Source organism: Bufo bufo, chromosome 2, assembly GCF_905171765.1.
Source record: "Bufo bufo chromosome 2, aBufBuf1.1, whole genome shotgun sequence".
Classification (NCBI taxonomy): Eukaryota; Metazoa; Chordata; class Amphibia; order Anura; family Bufonidae; genus Bufo; species Bufo bufo.
The window spans coordinates 147,587,985-147,609,004 of NC_053390.1; the positions used below are offsets into that span (position 1 = coordinate 147,587,985).

General features: G+C 49.3%; 1 protein-coding gene and 1 long non-coding RNA gene across 3 annotated transcripts in view; one reads left to right on the forward strand and one right to left on the reverse strand.

Moving 5' to 3' along the window:
- The window catches only part of CHD1 (chromodomain helicase DNA binding protein 1), a 151,633-nt gene that overhangs the window by 52,068 nt on the left and 78,545 nt on the right, over positions 1 to 21,020 (reverse strand). For both annotated transcript variants that reach the window (XM_040421579.1, XM_040421578.1), the window contains exons 17-25: positions 15,178 to 15,330; positions 15,008 to 15,079; positions 14,751 to 14,900; positions 12,605 to 12,753; positions 11,158 to 11,254; positions 10,973 to 11,068; positions 9,771 to 9,944; positions 3,696 to 3,862; positions 3,342 to 3,383 (exon numbers count right to left, since the gene is read on the reverse strand). In XM_040421579.1, coding sequence (XP_040277513.1) covers positions 3,342 to 3,383; positions 3,696 to 3,862; positions 9,771 to 9,944; positions 10,973 to 11,068; positions 11,158 to 11,254; positions 12,605 to 12,753; positions 14,751 to 14,900; positions 15,008 to 15,079; positions 15,178 to 15,330 — 1,100 coding nt within the window. The remainder of the gene's footprint in view (positions 1 to 3,341; positions 3,384 to 3,695; positions 3,863 to 9,770; positions 9,945 to 10,972; positions 11,069 to 11,157; positions 11,255 to 12,604; positions 12,754 to 14,750; positions 14,901 to 15,007; positions 15,080 to 15,177; positions 15,331 to 21,020) is intronic.
- LOC120992542 lies at positions 1,987 to 20,273 on the forward strand. Its single transcript, XR_005776994.1, has 3 exons — positions 1,987 to 1,997; positions 4,636 to 4,637; positions 20,136 to 20,273. It is a non-coding gene; the product is annotated as an uncharacterized LOC120992542 (long non-coding RNA).

A 21,020-nucleotide genomic window follows, 5' to 3' on the forward strand; every position in this document is an offset into this window, starting at 1 on the left:
CAGACCTGGAAGAGGAGAAGCGACGAAAAGACTGGTTCCTAGAACCGGAGGACAGAGCTCCAAAAGGTGCGTTTGGATCTAGATTGGGGCAGGTTGGTACTCTTGCCCCCCGTCGCGTCCGAGATGATCTTGTCCAGCTTCGCACCAAAAAGCCTGGAGCCCGCAAAGGGGAGGTTAGTGAGGGAACGCTTAGAGGAAGAGTCAGCGTCCCAAACCTTCAACCAGACTTCTCTGCGCTGAGTGACCAAAAGGGCCGAAACCCGCGCAAAGAGAATGCTAATATCAAAGGAAGCTTTGCAGAGAAACTTCGTCGCCTGAGACATCTGGAAGACAAAGTTTAAGGTGTCCGCAGAGGCATCCTGCTCCGCTAGGTCCTGATGGTGGCGCTGCAACCATACAGAAAGCGCTCTGGATACCCAGGCCGAGGCAAAAGCGGGCCGCAGGCCTGTGCCTGCCAGAGTGAAGATGGCTTTGGACAGAGAATCCAAACGCTCATCAACCGAGTCCCGTAGAGATGAACCGTCCAAGACAGGTATGGCCGTATTCTTAGCCAATCTGGCCACCGGCGGGTCGACTTTAGGAGGAAAAGACCACTGCTGCACATTTTCTGCCGGAAATGGATAAAGAGTATCCATGCGTTTCGTGGCAGAAAACCAGCGATTAGGGCGGTCCCAGGCCTTAGAGAGGACCTTGTCGAATTCGCCATGTATGGGGAATACAACCGTTTGCGGTTTCCTAGAGTGGAAAAGAGGGAATTCCTGGCTAACAGCGGAATGAGATTCCCCCTGGATATCAAAAGTATCCCGGGCCACCGCCACCAAGTCTGCCACCATAGTGGACAGTTTGGGCGAGGGTTCCAGCTCTGTGTCCTCATCAGAACTGGATCTTTCCCCTTCCGATCTATGGTCCCTGCGAGAAGGGGAAGTGTCTGAACGGGCCTCCAGGCGAGGAGGGGAAGCAGAATCATCCGAGGAAGGATGCTGCTGTCTACGCTGCCTCTTAGCGGCCGAGCGACCTCTGTGGGAACCACTAGGAAGCGGATTGGCGTTAGCCACAAGAGCCGTGGACGCCATGCGTTCCATGAAGGCCATGGCGGCCTGAGAGACTTGGGCTAAAATCAGCGGCCGCCCTAGAAATGGCAGAGGCCCAAGCGGGTTCCGCGGGCTCCGACGGGACGGAGGGAGGACTGGGCTGAGTGAGAGGAGGGGGGCCGAAGGATGATCCTGTCCAGAGGCAAGGCAAGAGTCACAGGATCTGTGACCGAAAGTGGCAAACAGCAGACTTTACATAGCCCCAGTGTTGGGGCCTAAGGAGCCGACTTGGATTTTTGGGGGGCCCCCAAGTTTCAGCATGATGGCAGGAATCCCTGAATGAAAAGGAAGGGGTCAGGATCTCCTACCGTTCCTGCAGCACGCTGAGAAATTACTATCCTACCGCGACCAGTGTGGAGCCGCGTATGGAGAGCGCTGAGATGGAAGCGCAGAGCAGACGAATAGCGATTGCCCCAGACAGGAATCCTTCCCCCCTTCAAACCACCCACTAAGCGGCCCTAAGTGTCACACCGGGAGACAGAGGGAGGACAGTGTACTTATCTGCGCCTGCAGTCTTCGCCCTCTGATACACACCAGCGGAGGTCACCTATTCAGTCAGCTGGCACAAGGAGTGGCAGTGATCTGGAGGAGGGCAGGAAGGTGACCCCAAATCTGGTAGGCCGCAGGAGCTGCAGGTCGAGCCCGGTCGAGCCCAGTTCCACTTAACTTCTGGGGGAGGGTGGGAGGTAGCCGGGGACGTAAGTTCGACCCCAGCGCTCGCTCCGAGAGACCAGGGAAGCAAAATTGCGACCCTGCGTCCTCTGCAGAAAAAAATAAACTGGAGTAGAGTCAAAATGTCACCTCCTTATCCGACACTAAGCAAGACTGGGGTCCTCCCGGTGGAGCATGGGGGCATAGCCCGGGGAGGAGGAGCTCTCTCTTTTATTTGCATAGTGTCTCCTTCTAGTAATGACCTAGGCTATAGGTCTGTGTCCCCCAATGGAATGTGCGAGAAAATATAACCTGTCCTATTCTTGTCCATTTTGCGGACAAGAATAAGCAGTTAGATTAATGGCTGTCCGCGCCGTTCTGCAAACTGCAGAACGCACAAGGACGCCATCCGCGTTTTAACTCCTTAGTGACCAGTCTGTTTTGGGCCTTACTGACAAAGCATTTTTCCTCCTTTTTCGTAGTCGCCTTCCAAGAGCTAAAACTTTTTTATTTTTCCTTCCATACATCTGTATGATGGCTTGTTTTTTGCAGGACAAGTTGTAGTTTTTAATGGTGCCATTTTACCACTTTTGTACAATAAAACCCTTCTTTTTTAAAAGGATGAAAATCTTTTTGCATCGCCGCTTCGCAACACCCATACCTTTTTTATTTTTCTTTCTATGAACTTGTGTGGGGCTCAATTTTTGCGGGATGACTTGTAGTTTTCATTGGTATCATTTTAGAGTAAATTATGCTTTTTGATCGCTTGTTATTAAATTTTTTTTGGTGGCAACCAAGAATAAATTAGCAATTGTCTTTTTTTTATATCGTTTACCGTAGGGGATAATTTACATGATATTTATGCGGGTCATTATGGATGTGGCGAATCAAACATATGGGGGAGATTTTATTTAATTTTTAGCATTTTTCAATGGGGGGGGGAACTCATTTTTTTTTTAATCCCCCCCCCCTTAATAGTCTAAAACAATATTTTGAATGCTTTTAAAATACAATGCACTATCGATATAGTACATTGCATTTTAATGTGAGTGCTTTACTGACACTGACTAGCAGGCTGCACCAGAGAGGCACAGCCTGCTGGAAAATACTCACCCCAACCATCCTTTACACACACTAGCACCCTGCAAACGCATTTGAGTCAGAAGGAGTCATCTCACTCTGTCACTGCTTTACATGCAGCGGGCCCATGGCATGTAAAGGGGTAAACAGCCTGGATCTGCACTCCTTCCAGTCCGGGCTGTTAGAGCAGGAGCAAGGCTCTTATGTGAGAGCCAAGCGTCTGCTCCCCGCAGGACCCGTGCAGCTCTTAGACTGGGTCGGCAAGAAAAGCGGCGGCCCAGCCTAAGGTTCCTTAGTGACCGTCGTAAAAAGGCGTATTGGTGGTCACTAAGGGGTTAATGTTTGACTTGATCTACAAACGGCACCACTCATTCACGCACAGAGCTTCTGGTATTGTAGCTCAGTCTCTTATGGCTAGATTTAGCACCAGGACACAACTGACCCTGCACTAAAGTTCAAAGCTTTATGTTACTATCCAGTGTGGCCCATTGAAACAAATCAATCAGAGTAAGCCTTTACCTTTCCAGAGGTCCACCAAATTTTTTATAACTTTTAATAAACCTAGAGGATACAAACGAGATAAAGATTAGCAAACATTTGTAATAACTGAGCAGTGCAATACTGTAAAGCTTTAAGATAAAAATGTCACCTTTGATTAGGATACTGGATACAACAGGGAATTAATTCATCATCCCAGAAGCTGCTAGTATTGTTTTTATATTTGTTACCATAAACATGTCAAGTCAGCTGAAACAAATGACTGTTTCTCCATTAATACCATCTGTCAACCATCTTATAGCTGGTTGAAGTCTTCTGTCTATAACTGGCTTTATCATAACACATCTACGAACTGTGTAGACAGAAGAATCGTACCTCCGTATCTCGGCATCACTAAAACCTTTAATGTTTTCCCTCGGTATGGTTCTTGGTCGTCCTCGTTTCTTGGGTCGTTTTGTATCGGAGTCTGAATCTTCAGAGTCTTCAGAGCCAGAATACCTTCTATTCCGACTTCTTCTACCTTCACTTCCATTAAAGCTTGCCTAAAATTCAGAAACAATTCTTAAAGAACAAACTAATCTAGGCTACTGACACGTAGTCCGCTATATATATTTTTTTCCCTAGACACCAAACCGCATTATAAAAACGAGATTTTTGTGAACTCACCTGTAAAATCTCTTTCTCGCTTTATTTATTGGGGGACACAGGACCGTGGGTATAGCTTGCTGCTGCCACTAGGAGGCGACACTAGGCTGAAAGCTGTTAGCTCCTCCCCTGCAGGCTATACCCCCTCCAGCCTGGAGAGAGCATATCAGTTTGTGCTTCAGCAGTAGGAGAAACAGTACCGAAACAAAACCCAACCAGTAAGGACCACTGCCCAACAAAAAAACCAAACCCGGACACCAGCCCCAACCGGCAACTCGGACCCACTGGCCTCATAATAAAAGAGAAAATGGGTGGGTGCTGTGTCCCCCAATGAATAAAGCGAGAAAGAGATTTTACAGGTGAGTTCACAAAAATCTCGTTTTCTCGCTCATATCATTGGGGGACACAGGACCGTGGGACGTCCTAAAGCAGTCCCCGGGGCGGGAAACAACCACTGGCCCAGAACAAAACCAACTCCCTCCGGTAAGACACTACACTGCGGCCTGCAAAACTCTGCGGCCAAGAGCAGCATCCGCCGAGGGGAAAGAATGCACTCGGTAAAATTTCGTGAAGGTGTGTAAAGAGGACCAAGTCGCTGCCTTACACAATTGAGACGCCGAAGCATGGTGAAGGTGAGCCCAAGAAGCCCCGACCGCCCTGGTAGAGTGAGCCGTGATACCGGGAGGAGGAACCTTGCCCTTAGAGCGGTAGGCCTCTGCAATGGCCGATCTAATCCACCGAGCAATCGTCACCTTCGAGGCTGCCAAACCTTTACGAGGACCTTCCGAGATTACGAACAGGGAGTCCGTACGTCTAAAAGGGGCCACCACTGCCAGGTAGATCCGCAAGGCCTGTACCACATCCAGACGGTGGAGAGCCACCTCCCTAGGATGAGAAGGCTCAGGGCAAAAAGAGGGCAGAACAATGTCCTCATTAACATGAAACGCCGACACCACCTTCGGCAGGAAGGACGGCACTGTCCGGAGTACTACCTTGTCTTGATGAAACACCAAGAAGGGCTCTTTGGACAAGAGAGCCGCCAGTTCCGACACCCGCCGGATGGAGGTAATTGCAACCAGAAACGCAACCTTCCATGAAAGCATGCGAAGGGAGACTGATCGCAGAGGTTCAAATGGCTCAGACTGGAGCGCTACCAGCACCAGATTCAGGTCCCAGGAATGCAACTGTGGCCGATAAGGGATTGCGGTGTGAGCCATTCCCTGTATGAAAGTCTTGACCGGACCCAACACCGCCAGTGTACGCTGGAAAAAAATGGAAAGAGCAGAAACCTGACCTTTCAGCGAACTCAGAGCTAGTCCCAGCTCTAAACCCGCCTGAAGGAAAGCCAGCACCGTAGGGAGGGAAAACTGCCTGGGAGGAAGATCCCTGTCCTCACAGAATTTGAGGAAAGATTTCCACGTCCGATAATAGATCTTGGCGGAGGAGGGCTTCCTAGCCCTAATCATCGTGCGAACAACCGCATCTGAGAAACCTCTTTGCTTCAACAGGAAGGTTTCAATAGCCACGCCGTTAAACGTAGCGTATTTAAACCCTGGTGGAAGACTGGGCCCTGTGAGAGCAGGTCGGGCCTGAGTGGAAGGGGCCACGGCACGTCTCCCAGAAGAAGAATGAGCTCTGAGTACCAAGCTCGACGAGGCCAGTCTGGGGCGATCAGAAGCGTCTGAATGCCCTCCATCCTGATTCTGCGTAGGATCCGAGGTAGGAGCGGTAACGGAGGGAACACGTACAGAAACGTAAAGTTGTCTCACGGAGCCACGAGGGCGTCCACGTCGTACGCCATCGGATCTCTTGCGCGAGACAGAAAGCACGGGAGTTTGTGATTTAGCCTGGACGCCATCAGATCCACTTCTGGGCGTCCCCACCGGAGACAAAAGGTCCTCAAACACCTCCGGATGGAGAGACCACTCCCCCGAGTCCACCGTCGTTCGGCTGAGGAAGTCCGCTGTCCAATTGTCCACACCCGGGATGAATATAGCCGAGATCACCGGAACATGGGCTTCCGCCCACTGCAGAATCCTTGCGGCCTCGTTCATCACTGTCCCGCTGCGAGTCCCCCCTTGGTGGTTGATATAGGCAACCGCTGTAGCGTTGTCCGACTGTATCCTGACCGGACGGCCCTGCAAGTAGGGGGTCCAATGGCAGAGGGAGAGGTAGATGGCCCGGAGCTCCAGTATATTGATAGGTAGTTTGGACTCCGACGGAGACCAAACGCCTTGGACTGTCCGGGTACCAAAGACCCCTCCCCAGCCGCTGAGGCTGGCGTCGGTCGTGACCACCGTCCATGACACTGGAAGGAAGGACTTCCCCGAGGACAGGTGGTCCGGTACCATCCACCAGCCAAGAGCCGCGCGCACTGGGTGGGACAGAGAGATCCTGAGGTCCAGAGAATCCCGGGACTTGTCCCAGGAGGACAAAATGAGCCTCTGAAAATCCCTGGTGTGGAACTGGGCGAATGGAATCGCCTCGAAGGAGGCCACCATCAGGCCCAGTACTCGCATGCAGCTGCGAATCGACACCCTGCGGCGCTGAATGAGCAGACGCACCGTCCTCTAAATGTCCGATCTCTTGTCCAGTGGTAGACGCACCACGGCAGCCTCGGAGTCCAGTGTCATGCCCAAGAATCTGATCTGAGTGGTGGGAGACAGGCATGACTTCCTCAGGTTGATAATCCACCCGAAGCGAGTGAGGGTGCTCATCGTAATCTGAAGACTCTCTTCGCATTGAGCCGCTGTAGGTGCCTTGATTAAGATGTCGTCCAGATACGGGAGAAGAGTAATGCCTCTGGACCGCAGAATCCCCAGAAGAGGGGCAAGAACTTTTGTAAATACTCGCGGAGCCGTCGCCAGACCGAACGGCAGAGCGACGAACTGGTAATGAGCTGCCTGGATGGCAAATCGAAGGAACCGTTGGTGGGCTGTGGCGATGGGGATGTGGAGATATGCATCCTGGATGTCTAAGGACACCATGTGCTCCCTTTTCACCAGTGAAGCAACCACGGAACGGAGGGACTCCATCCTGAACCTTTGAACCCGCAGATAATGGTTCAACAGTTTTAGGTCCAGCACTGGCCTCACATCGCCCTCCTTTTTGGGGACCACAAACAGGTTGGAATAAAAACCCGTAAACCGCTCCTCCAAGGGAACAGGGGAAATCACCCCCCGTGAGAGAAGTGACTGGACTGCGTGCAAAAGAGCCGCGGCCCGGATGGGATCCCTGGAGGGCTGGGAGAGGAAGAAGCGGTTGGGGGGGAAGAGACCTGAACTCTATTTTGTAGCCCGAGGAGACAACCTCGAGCGCCCATGCGTCCGGAATATGGGCGTGCCAAATCTCCTGAAACAGGAGAAGACGCCCCTCCACCTGTGAGGGTGGGGACAAACCTTCATGCTGAAGGCTGCTTACCTGGGGCTGCTGAGGCCGCGGACGCCAGGCCTGCTGGGGCTTAAAGGACGGTCCTTTCCGCCGATCCTGATTGGGCGGCCCCGCGCTGAGGTGGGTGCTGAACGGGTGGCCGAAAAGCGGCGAAAGGGCTGAAAGCGAGAAGATGAAGTTCTGGACTGAAAAGGCCGCTTTGCCCTGGGTTGGGGCAGATGGGTGCTTTTTCCACCCGTAGCCTCCGAAATAATTTCATCTAATTTGGACCCAAATAGCCAAGACCCCGAGAACGGAAGCCTCAACAGGGAGCGATTAGATGAGGAATCGGCTTTCCAGGCCTTGAGCCACAACTCCCGGCGGATGGAAGTGGCGAGAGCTGAGGAACGGGCGATCATAGTCCCAGCATCCAGAGCCGCTTCACAGAGATATTTCCCTGCCTGAGAAATTTGGAGCGCTGACGATTGAAGTTCAGCGGGAGGGAGGTCGGACGCTATGTCCTGGTTCAAACGGAGGGACCACTCCGAAACTGCTTTGGCTACCCAGGCAGAGGCGAAAATCGGCCGCAATGCCGAACCGCTCGCCGTAAAGATCGACTTAGAGAGTGACTCTATGCGGCGGTCCACTGGATCCTGAAGGGACGAGCCATCCGCCACCGGGATGGTAGTGAATTTTGCCAAGCGAGCAACCGGTGGGTCCACCTTCGGTGGGGAGGACCATTTGTCCACGGACTCGCGTGGAAAAGGGTAGAGTAGGTCTAGGCGTTTCGGAATAATGAAACGCAAACCTGGCCGGTCCCAAGCCTTCGTGACAACGATAGAAAAATCGTAGTGTAATGGGAACTATTTGGGGTTCTGCTTTGTACGTAGAAATGACACCCCTTGTTGGCTAGTGGAGGGAAGGTCCTCCTGAACCTGGAAGGTGTCCCTTATTGCCGATATCAGGCTATCCACCATGGATGCAATCTGAGAAGAGTGCTCCGGATCCATATCTGCATCCGAATCCCCAAGCTCTCCTTCTGACAATGCGTCGCCTAAAAGGGAGGACGCCTGTGAATGGGATCCAGGAGCAGGGGAAGAGATGCTGAGGCGTCAGAGGAGGAACGGGTGCCTGCTCTGGGGCGCTTACTAGGAAGTCTGCCTCTGGTTTGTGCGCTATGCGACTGTGCGGGTTGCGCCGGTGGTGATTTCTCTACCAAACGACCCAGCAATGAAAGGGTGGAATGGGAGACTTTTGAGAGGTCTTCCACTGCCCGTGACAGGGACCTTGCCCAGTCTGGTTCCCCCTGGACAGGCCGCTCCAGGGCTTCTGTGGGCTGTTGGGCCCTAGGGGGATGGCTCTGTGCAGGTTTCTGACATGCAGAGCACAGTGATAGTGACTGACCACGAGGGAATTTCTCCGAACATAAGGAGCAGGCATAGTAAGTGGTCCTACAGGGTGCCTGGTGGGGGTCAGTGGCCGGGTCAGACATGGTCAAATCTCCTGCTGGATGGGGGTATTGATTGCCTACCAGTATGGAGGTCCCAGGTCCTGTGTCCTACCCACGCAGCGCCGAGGAAGAATCAGGAAGCTGAATCAGGGCGGGAGAATAAGCCATGCCCCTTCCAGCCCGGGACCGGCAAGCCACGCCCCCTTCCAGCCCGGGAACGGCAGCCTAATGCTGAAGTGAGGTCAGAATGCCTATGTTCCCCATGTCCGGCCCTGACCGCAGCGGTACTGGAACCGCTGCGGCTAAAAGGTAATGTGTGCTATGCCGCCGCCTCTAATAAATAGACCCGATATGCCGCAGAGTGGCCGTGCGGCGAGAGCAGTGAGGCCGGAGATCGGGCTGACGGACGGGCGGGCGGAGGAGGGCGGGGTTGGTTTGGTGGTAGATGGAGGAGGTTCTCCTGCAGCTAGGGGGATGAAGCAGATTACTTACCTGTCTTCATCTGTGTTCTTCACCCTATGATGCAACACCAGCAGGGCCACCCTATGACCGCTGGCACCATGCGACAGGGGTCCGGGCAGAGAAGGGCTGAAGAGAGGGTGGCCCTCTTGCTGGGGGGGGGGAAGCAGGGGAGCGAGGCTGCCCTGGTCCACTTTGCCTTCTTGGGGGAGGCAAGGCGGTGACTTAGATACACCGGCCAGCCTCCCGGGGATACAGGGACGCAGGCGACCCTGTGCCCCCTTCCAGTAGTCTGTGAATTAAAGATAAAAATAATAAAATCAGAAGAAAAAATAAAAACGCCACCCTGCAAAGCAGGGAGATCTGCCTCCTACGACACTAAGCTAAAAACTGATATGCTCTCTCCAGGCTGGAGGGAGCATAGGAGCTAACAGCTTTCAGCCTAGTGTCGCCTCCTAGTGGCAGCAGCAAGCTATACCCACGGTCCTGTGTCCCCCAATGATATGAGCGAGAAATCTGATTCTTACCTGCTTTGCACAGTTTCGCATCCTGGGAAGCAAATAGATTTCTTGTAGCTCCCGTTGTCTTTCCTCTTCCTCCATTCTTCTTCTCTGGTCTGAGGGAATAATGTCTTCCCAGGACTTGGAATTCCGATCAGGCTCCACAATATCGTCCTCCTCCATTGTTGAAAAGTTGGCAACCTTATAAACAAATAAATTACAGTATGTTTGTTACATAAACTACTTAAACACTTGAAAACATAAGTTGATGCATAAGTGAGAAGCGTTCTATCAGCAAGAATAATCTGATACTAAGATGTATTATACTGTGAATAAGGGGACTTTCACACTAGCGTTTTTCTTTTCTGGCATAGAGTTCCGTCACAGGGGCTCTATACCGGAAAATAACTGATCAGTTTTATCCCCATGCATTCTGAATGGAGAGTAATCCGTTCAGGATGCATCAGGATGTCTTCAGTTCAGTCAGTTTGACTGATCAGGCAAAAGTGAAAACCGTAGCATGCTACGGTTTTATCTCCGGCGAAAAAACTGGATACTTGCCTGAATGCCGGATCCGGCATTTTCCCCCGTAGGAATGTATTAATACCGTATCCGTCCTTCCGGTCTGCGCATGTGCAGACTGAAAAAAAAGGTGAAAAAATGGATGACACCGGAAAGACGGATCCGGCATTTCAATGCATTTTTTCGACTGATAAGGAACCTGATCAGTCTTACTAATGCCATCAGTTGGCATACATTTTGCCTGATCCGGCAGGCAGTTCCGGCGACGGATCTCTCTGCCGCAAGTGTGAACGTACCCCAAATGTCCCCAAGGCAAGCTAACCTTTGATACAGCATTTCCCATCAACATTATCCTCTGGATAGGTGAGAAATGTATTATCAATAGAGATTCTGACCTCTGGGACACTCACTGATCTTGAGAACAAGGGTCCCCTAGGCCCCTTCTAAGGGACTGTAAGAGATAGCCGAGTGCTGTACTGGGCAGCCCCACCTAAATGAACGAAGACTTGGTCATAAATGTGCACCACAGTTCTATTCACACAGGCAGAGACTCTGTGGCCCACATCCATCAGTAGGGTTCCCAGTGGCTGGGCCCCCAGCAAACCTACATATCTCACACATCCACAGGATAGGAGACGAATGTTTATCGGGGAAGAACCCTTAAGCACTAAAGTTGGTGATAATCAGACTTTAACAATATAAAATACCTTAAACTGTGAAAGTAGCTCATCGCCCACAGTTAATGGCCCGACCTCATTTTCACGGGTCTCTGCTCTGTTCAAGATTTCCTCAATATCCATTTCCTTGATTTAATGTAAAAAACTGGTTTAGTATGTAACCTGAACAGGATACACAACATATAAAAGATAATTGTGGATAATTATACACATACCTGAGGTTCTTCCTCCTCTCCTTCTGGTTCCTTGAAAAGTTCTTCAGCACCAAACTTTAAAATAGCAGCAAGCTCTTCTTTGTTAAATGGTGTAGCGCTTAAACAATAGAAAAGACACCATGTTTACTTGATATGAAGACAGGCAGGGAAGTTTAAGGAGAGACGGATCTGATCGGACATTATAAAATTCTCGAACATATGCACGACAATATTACATACTCTGTTCCCACTTATTTAAATTTTTTTATTTAATTTCTACCTTTCCACTCCCCCTCACTGCACCATTACATACTTGTTTGTAGACATCTGAAAGGGCAACTCTGTTGTGCAGCTCTAAGACCAAAAACTATACTTCATAAGATTCTCCTGATTCTTTACTTCCAGACTCTCAGTATAAAAACCATCCCTCCTCCGCTTTAACTTCATCCCCAGCCTAAATTAAGCCCCCCGCCCACCTATATGCAAACTTAGAGTAACTAAACCTTTTACATACACTTTTAATATGTTATCCCTAATAAAACTCTCGCTAATATACTTTATTAATCAATTTTCTATTTTAACTACACTTTTACCTGCCTAAAGCGCACCAAACTCTGTTCACCACTGACGGCTCAGCGATGTACGGAGTACATTTTATCAATGGGGCCGCAGGAGCGCTGCGAGTACGGGCAGAAGCGCATATTGCTGCTCAGGCTCCCCGGAGGTTTACTAACTCCTGGCAAAGCACATGGGTACCCTGTACCAATGTACTATGCCATGATTAGCTGAGCGGGCTCCTGCCTGCTCCGCTAAGCCAAGAGAGCTGACATGCAGTTAGACATGCGGAGTAGGCAGAAGCAGGAGCCCGCTCCGCATGTCTAACTAGAAATCCTCCAGGGAGCACGGGCAGGAGCAGCAATATACACTCCTGCCCGTACTCCCTGCGCTGCTGCGACCCATTGATTGTGTACTCCGTACACCGCTGAGCTGAGTTTTAAGCGCACGGGGAAAGGTGCGCTTTAGGCAGGGAATAGTGTAGTAAAAATAGAAAATTTGATTAATAAAGTACATTAGAGATAGTTTTATTAGGGCATTAGGAACAACATATTAGAAGTTTATGTAAAGGTTTAGTTACTCTTTAAGGGTGTAGACGACATTAGAAATGGTCTATTGACATGTCACGTTTAATTCTGGGTACAGCATACACCAAGGAGGAAAGTTACATGATCAGTCAAATTTCTTATTCTTGGTGCCTGGAAATCAGCCACTGACTAGAATACCAATGATTGACTGGGAGAAACACAGTGGGGGACGGGCTCATGACTGAATTAATACACTGGGGAAACGGTGAATCTTGGGAGACAAACATTTGAGCGAGTGCTAGAAAGAGTGGCTGACTGAATTAAAGGTACTTTTTAGAAACTGGATAATCCCTTTCCAACAACTGGCAGACCACGCACTGCAATACCTAGATGGTGTTGATCCAGTGTGTAAAACTGTCTTGCCAGTGGTGTCCATTCTTTGAATTACAAGGTGATCCAGCACCATCTTCTTCTTCGCTCTTTCAATAATCTCTTCCTCTACAGAGCTTTTGGTGACCAGCCGATATATATTGACCTAAACATGAAAGATTTTATACATTTGTGAATATTGCACATAGTTGTCTGGGTTCTAGATCCCGATTACCTATTCTTAGGACAGGTAATCATCATCATATCAGAAATGGCGCAGTGAATGGGAGTCCCACATATTGATGATCTTAGGGATAGGTCAAATATCTAGAACCCAGACAGTCCCTTTAAAGCAGTTAGGTCACAAAAAGGATTACTATGCAATGAATAAGACAATGCAAATTAAGTATTACTGCAAAATGCATACAATAAAAATATCGGGGGAGATTTATAAAAGCTTGTATGGCATGCCATATCTGCGCAATAATTTGCAACTTTTTGCACTTCTCGCTATTCTAAAGTAGCAAGGAAAGGGAGCATAGCTTAGCTGAGGAGGTAGAGCCGCCCGCAGCCCACTGGTTTTATTATAATTTACAACAGAACCTGGCATAAATTATAGCTCAAGTCTACATCATCCCTGAGCTAGTACAGTTTTGAGTTTCTGGTACACAGAAGGCCAGAAATGAGACTGATTCATTGTAAGATACATGCCTCTTAAATTACACACATCTCAGTCCAGAGCACCGGAGAACAAGACTGGAGTAGGAAATGATAGTCTTGCTAAATCTGCCATAGTGTTAATTTTTTCTGTACATCACAATTTCCTCTCTGGTAGCGCCCCCTGATGTTCATCCTTTCTGGTCCACCTTCTCCTGCAATCAGTGGAGGACTAACACGCTCAGTAGCCGCACTAAACAGCTGATTACAGCACATATACCAGTGATTGATTGTGTAGCGCAGGACTACAGGGCAAAGTAAAAGGAGGGGCATGGAAGCCCTCATGTGCTTAAGATGGCTCTGTAAAGCCATCACATATGACAGTCCATCACTCCTAGCAGTGACATGAGGGACAGTAACAGCTCAGCGATATGTGCAGGACACCCTGCGGCCACGTGCATTGCCTCTCACTGTTATCCCAGCATTTTTCAGCAGGACCATGCTCGGCCACACATAGCAAAGGTCTCTCAGGAATGTCTCCGCCAGCTTGCAGCACTTCCTTGGCCTGCCAGTCAAGCATTTTTAAAGGGACCAGTTGGGACACCAGCTTCAGCAACCTATGTGTGCAGAATCTACAGACCCAGCTGCAAGATCAATGTGCCACAGGATACCATACTGACCCAGTATGTCTCAATGCCCAACCATATCTCACCTAGTCTCCAACCTTGAGACAGCCCAACAGGGTACTAGAGCCTCCTTTCAGTTGTACAGTTTTCCCCAATATCCTTTTGTACGAATATTATAATTCTGTACATATATCATTACATTTACACACGTTTTACTAGATTCCAACAACTACTTCTTAGTGCGTTTTTTTTTTTTTTGTCAATGAGTGTATAGCGATGATGTTCCCATATACATCAGGCAATTCCTTAGCAGTCATGTTCCATATACTACTGAGGCCAGAGAATGACTGCAGTGGTGTCTGGGGTATATGGGCACGTAATAACTACAGCCAAAAAGATGCATTCATGACTACAGCAGTAGGGGCATCAAAGCAATAGCACTGGCAGTGTCAGGATAGTATGTCATTTTATTATTTATCTTGTTATTGAGCCTTGGCTGATGACTTCTAATAACTCTGAAAACCACTTAAAAAGAGGATGTGGTGTGCGCTTATGCAAATAGTCCAACAATATGGTTTGTGGTCGACTCTCGCCCTATTGATCTTCCAACTGCTATTTCTTCTTGCTAACAATACTGTCCACACCTTCTAAATTGCATACAGCCCTTAAAGATACAGAACTGAATCCTGCACTATCCCATGATAACACTTCTTGCGAGTGCTTAGGTCTTTAGCTTTGTCATAGGGACATTGTGTGGCTCTAAATCACTGTTCAAGTGAGTGTACACAGATATGGATGGCTAGGTGAATCCATTTGGTATTCACCTGCCAGTAATCATGATAAAATCTGAAAATATGTAAAGGAAAAACGAAACTATTACCTGTTTCTTTTGTCCTATTCGATGAGCTCTTGCTTGGGCCTGAAGGTCATTTTGGGGATTCCAGTCAGAATCAAAAATGACTACTGTATCAGCTGAAGCAAGGTTAATTCCAAGACCACCAGCACGGGTAGAGAGCAGAAAGCAAAAGTCCTGTTTGAAAACAAGGCCACATGACAAGGGGAAAAGGAAGTTTTCACTTATGCAAAACCTATTTGAAAGTGCTGTAGCAGAAAACAGACTTTATAATACATTCTTACCTCTGATCCTTCCGCATTAAAATGGTCCAGTGCCTGCTTTCTTATTTCTCCTTTGATTGACCCATCTAATCTCTAAAAAGAAGAAAATCAAAATCAGTAACTACAAGATATATGTAAAACACAACGGCTCTATAAATGTCACGTCAAGAAACTAAGCTCAAAAAACTTGCCTGAAAAGGAAACTGCCGTGCCTTCAAATATTCTGCAAGGATGTCCAGCATCCGAACCATTTGAGAAAAAATCAAGACTCTGTTACCACGTTCTCTCAGACGTACTAACAACTTGTCCAGAAGAATTAGTTTCCCGCTACTCCGAATTAAGTGCTTGAGAAAAAAAAATTGATACAAAAGGATACATTAGTTATAGCAAATCAAGATCCAAAATTCACAAAGCAGTTTAGATGTAGCTATACATTAACATGCTCATGTGCAAAATAAATCATTTCTCGTGCATGGCATTGGGGGGCTATACCCTCTCCACAGGCACTAGGCTATTCAGTTTTAGTCTAGTGTCCGTAGGAGGCAGACCTGTCCTGCTTTTTTTTATTTTTTATTCTTTTTTTCTCTCTTCTGCAGGTCGCAGTGATCTCCACCGTTATACCTGCTGCAGGCTACGGCTCCATCGTGTTCCACTTTTGTTGCGCCTTTCCCTTCCTCTGATAGGCTGCAGGCACTAGGCCGGCAGCCTATCAGAGGCCGGCGCAGGCGGCGCGATGACGTCATCGCGCTGCCTGAGCCATACAGCGTGGGACACAGGCCAGGAGAGGCCTGCATCGCATCACTGACATGGAGGTAAGTATGTGTTTTTTTTATTATGTACAATACTTTTACTGGCGGGGGCTGTTATTACTAGCAAAGGGGGGGCTGTTATTACTGGCAAAGGGGGGGCTGTTATTACTGGCAAAGGGGGGGCTGTTATTACTGGCAAAGGGGGGGCTGTTATTACTGGCAAAGGGGGGGCTGTTATTACTGGCAAAGGGGGGGGGCTGTTATTACTGGCAAAGGGGGGGGGCTGTTATTACTGGCAAAGGGGGGGGGGCTGTTATTACTGGCAAAGGGGGGGGGCTATTACTGGCAAAGGGGGGGGGCTATTACTGGCAAAGGGGGGGGGGCTGTTATTACTGGCAAAGGGGGGGGGCTGTTATTACTGGCAAAGGGGGGGGCTGTTATTACTGGCAAAGGGGGGGGCTGTTATTACTGGCAAAGGGGGGCTGTTATTACTGGCAAAGGGGGGGCTGTTATTACTGGCAAAGGGGGGGCTCTTATTACTGACACAGAGGGGCTCTTATTACTGACACAGAGGGGCTCTTATTACTGACACAGAGGGGCTCTTATTACTGACACAGAGGGGCTCTTATTACTGACACAGAGGGGCTCTTATTACTGACACAGAGGGGCTCTTATTACTGACACAGAGGGGCTCTTATTACTGACACAGAGGGGCTCTTATTACTGACACAGAGGGGCTCTTATTACTGACACAGAGGGGCTCTTATTACTGACACAGAGGGGCTCTTATTACTGGCACAGAGGGGCTCTTATTACTGACACAGAGGGGCTCTTATTACTGACACAGAGGGGCTCTTATTACTGACACAGAGGGGCTCTTATTACTGACACAGAGGGGCTCTTATTACTGACACAGAGGGGCTCTTATTACTGACACAGAGGGGCTCTTATTACTGACACAGAGGGGCTCTTATTACTGACACAGAGGGGCTCTTATTACTGACACAGAGGGGCTCTTATTACTGACACAGAGGGGCTCTTATTACTGACACAGAGGGGCTCTTATTACTGACACAGAGGGGCTCTTATTACTGACACAGAGGGGCTCTTATTACTGACACAGAGGGGCTCTTATTACTGACACAGAGGGGCTCTTATTACTGACACAGAGGGGCTCTTATTACTGACACAGAGGGGCTCTTATTACTGACACAGAGGGGCTCTTATTACTGACACAGAGGGGCTCTTATTACTGACACAGAGGGGCTCTTATTACTGACACAGAGGGGCTCTTATTACTGACACAGAGGGGCTCTTATTACTGACACAGAGGGGCTCTTATTACTGACACAGAGGGGCTCTTATTACTGACACAGAGGGGCTCTTATTACTGACACAGAGGGGCTCTTATTACTGACACAGAGGGGCTCTTATTACTGACACAGAGGGGCTCTTATTACTGACACAGAGGGGCTCTTATTACTGACACAGAGGGGCTCTTATTACTGACACAGAGGGGCTCTTATTACTGACACAGAGGGGCTCTTATTACTGACACAGAGGGGCTCTTATTACTGACACAGAGGGGCTCTTATTACTGACACAGAGGGGCTCTTATTACTGACACAGAGGGGCTCTTATTACTGACACAGAGGGGCTCTTATTACTGACACAGAGGGGCTCTTATTACTGACACAGAGGGGCTCTTATTACTGACACAGAGGGGCTCTTATTACTGACACAGAGGGGCTCTTATTACTGACACAGAGGGGCTCTTATTACTGACACAGAGGGGCTCTTATTACTGACACAGAGGGGCTCTTATTACTGACACAGAGGGGCTCTTATTACTGACACAGAGGGGCTCTTATTACTGACACAGAGGGGCTCTTATTACTGACACAGAGGGGCTCTTATTACTGACACAGAGGGGCTCTTATTACTGACACAGAGGGGCTCTTATTACTGACACAGAGGGGCTCTTATTACTGACACAGAGGGGCTCTTATTACTGACACAGAGGGGCTCTTATTACTGACACAGAGGGGCTCTTATTACTGACACAGAGGGGCTCTTATTACTGACACAGAGGGGCTCTTATTACTGACACAGAGGGGCTCTTATTACTGACACAGAGGGGCTCTTATTACTGACACAGAGGGGCTCTTATTACTGGGGGCTGTTATTACTGGCACAGAGGGGCTCTTATTACTGGGGGCTGTTATTACTGGCACAGAGGGGCTCTTATTACTGGGGGCTGTTATTACTGGCACAGAGGGGCTCTTATTACTGGGGGCTGTTATTACTGGCACAGAGGGGCTCTTATTACTGGGGGCTTTTATTACTGGCACAGAGGGGCTCTTATTACTGGGGGCTGTTATTACTGGCACAGAGGGGCTCTTATTACTGGGGGCTGTTATTACTGGCACAGAGGGGCTCTTATTACTGGGGGCTGTTATTACTGGCACAGAGGGGCTCTTATTACTGGGGGCTGTTATTACTGGCACAGAGGGGCTATTATTACTGGGGGCTGCTATTACTGGCACAGGTGGGCTGCTATTACTGGCATAGGGGGCTATTATTACTGGCACAGGGGGGGGCTGTTAATACTGGCACATGATTGGGGGCACTATAGGGGCATCTACTGAGGCCACAAAGAAGGGGTATTTTATATGGGCTCTCTGTACAGTACAATTTTATACTGGGACACATGGTGGGTACTATGGGGAAGGGGGGAGAGGAGTACTATGGGGTCATCTACGGGGGACACTAAGAAGGGGTATTTTATACTTGCAAATTATGGGGGACACTGAGGGCATCTACTGGAGCATTTTATACTGGTACATTATGGGGGGCACTAGGAGGAAGGAGGGTGTGGAGCACTATGGGGTCATTTACTAGGGGCACTATATAGGGGTATTTTATACTGGCACATTATGGGGGCACTATGACATTAGCTCAAATGGGGGCATTACAAGGGGGTATTTTTTGCACTGTCACATTATAAGGAGAATTATTACTACTGGGGGGGGGGGGGGCATTATTACTCCCCCATGGTATGACCCCCTAGTAGCAGCACCAGCCTCTCCCTGCTCTGCTATCCCTCTGCACCTTCTCCAAATACTTATTATGAAATCTTTCTCATTAGGATAAAAACACCTCATCAGCTCCGCCGAGCCCCCGGCCAAAGTGTGGAAGTGGCGTCCGAGATCCCCAAGGGCCAAGCCAAGTAACTAAGTTTTCCGGCCCTTTGAGGGTGACCAAACTGCTGATGCGGCCCCCGATGAATTTGAGTTTGACACCACGGCTCTACCTCATTACAGGGGGTTCCTGTTCTAGGCAAGCTGTTAGCTCAGGCAAACGCCTCCTGTAGGTTGGTGAGTAAAAAGCTATTATATCTGTCTGTTCCCAGCCACTTTGCTCCCATCATAGGTAGAGTACCTACACCATCTCCAGATGCTGTAGCCAATACCCCTGGCTGGCGCTATGGTGTTCCATGCGGCACTAATTCTCCCTTCCGGGCGAGATATACAGGCCGCCTTCAATTGCCGTAGCAATTGCACCTGTCTGTTCCCAGCCATTTTGCTCCCTTCATAGGTAGAGTACCTGCACCATCTCCGGATGCTGTAGCAGTTACTCCTGTCTGGCTTTATGATGTACCATGTGGCATTTTCCATACCGGACGAGATATTGAGGCCTTCTCCAATTGCCGTGGCCATTGCACCTACCTCATCATAGTGTGCACCAAACAGCCATCTTACTCCCTTCATAGGTAGAGTTCCTGCACAGTCTCTGATGCTGCAGCCGTTACACCTGTCTGGCTCTATGGTGTACTATGCGGCCCTGTTTCCCTTTTTTTCAGGCGAAATAGAGGGCCTCCTTCAGTTGCCATTGCACCTACCTGATTGTAGTGTGCACCTGTCTTGTTCTTTGTGGTACCATGCGGGCCTATTTTCCCCTTCCCGGGCGGAAAAGGTACCATTGCTAACGCGATAGCTGTTGCACCTCTCTGGTTCTAGGGTGCACCATGTGGCCACATTGCTTTGATCTTAAATGTAGTACCTCTACCATCTCCAGATGCTGTACCCATTACATCTGTCTGGACGTATCTCTGCACTACACAGCCATATTTCTACTTTACAGGTTGAGTACCTGTACCCTCCAAATGCTGTGACTATGTTTCCACGCTCCTTAGAAGGCAACATGCAGACACTTTACCTATATTCTAGGCGTGTGTTTGTAGTACCCCAAGTGCTGGGCCCTATGGTGCAATCTGTGGCCCATACAGTTTCTGTATTACTGGGTGCTTTCTGCCCCCGGGTTCTAATCTGTGCTGCGGATGTTGGTTCCATCCTTTTGGTTCTTCCATACATCTGCCACTCTGTTACGGTTGTGCTCAGTCTCAAGGCACTGTCTACAACAGGCCATCCTGGTTCAGCATGTGCATGGTTACCATATCTGGCAGGGGTGGGCCAGCCCAACCCCCACTTTGTCGGTCTAGTGCTACTTCTGGTAGCTCCAGTATATGGCTGATCTGTTATGATCCGGCGGGTGGTCCACATACAACCACGCTCCCTACACCATGGCCAGGTGGTTGTTGGCCTTTGTGCTAGGGTTGTTCTTGCCATATCTATAAGGTACTACGGTATGCTGCGCTCCGAGTTACCCAATGTTATAGAGGAGTACTTGCGTTGTTTCCTATTACAGAGCGGCCCATTCCTGGTGGAGTACAGTGATCTCCACTGGATCTTCGATCTTGTTGGGGCACGTAGCTTGGTGAGCATCGGCCGCTGCAGCAGATTTCAGTAACCGCTGGATGTCCTCCGCCACATGGAATCCTTCTGGGGTCAACGGCATTTATCGTCGCTGGACGTCCTCCCTGACGGGTCAGGGACAGGACCACTGAGCGCCACACACCTGCCTGGTAGGTGAATTTTCAGCTGATTGCTGGCATCGGACAGGGTCCCATAGTGCCTTCTGGGTCCAGGTGTTCTCGGTATTCCCTTATATTCTCTGCTTAGTTGTATTACATGACAGAGGGGCAGTCCCCTTGGACCTTGCCGTCGTCTGCACCTGTCAGGTACTTTCTCCCCCTGGGAGTTTTCAGTATGCCGGTCGCAGCTGGTTTCTACATTTGTGTAGTCTCACCCGGCTTTTTCATGGCGACTTCTACATTACTTATGCATATGGATGTCTGTCGATTTAGTGGTACATCCCGAGCTGCTGTACTTGCTTTTGCTGGGACAATGTATACAGTTTGCTAGTCACTATTCTTGGAATAGCTA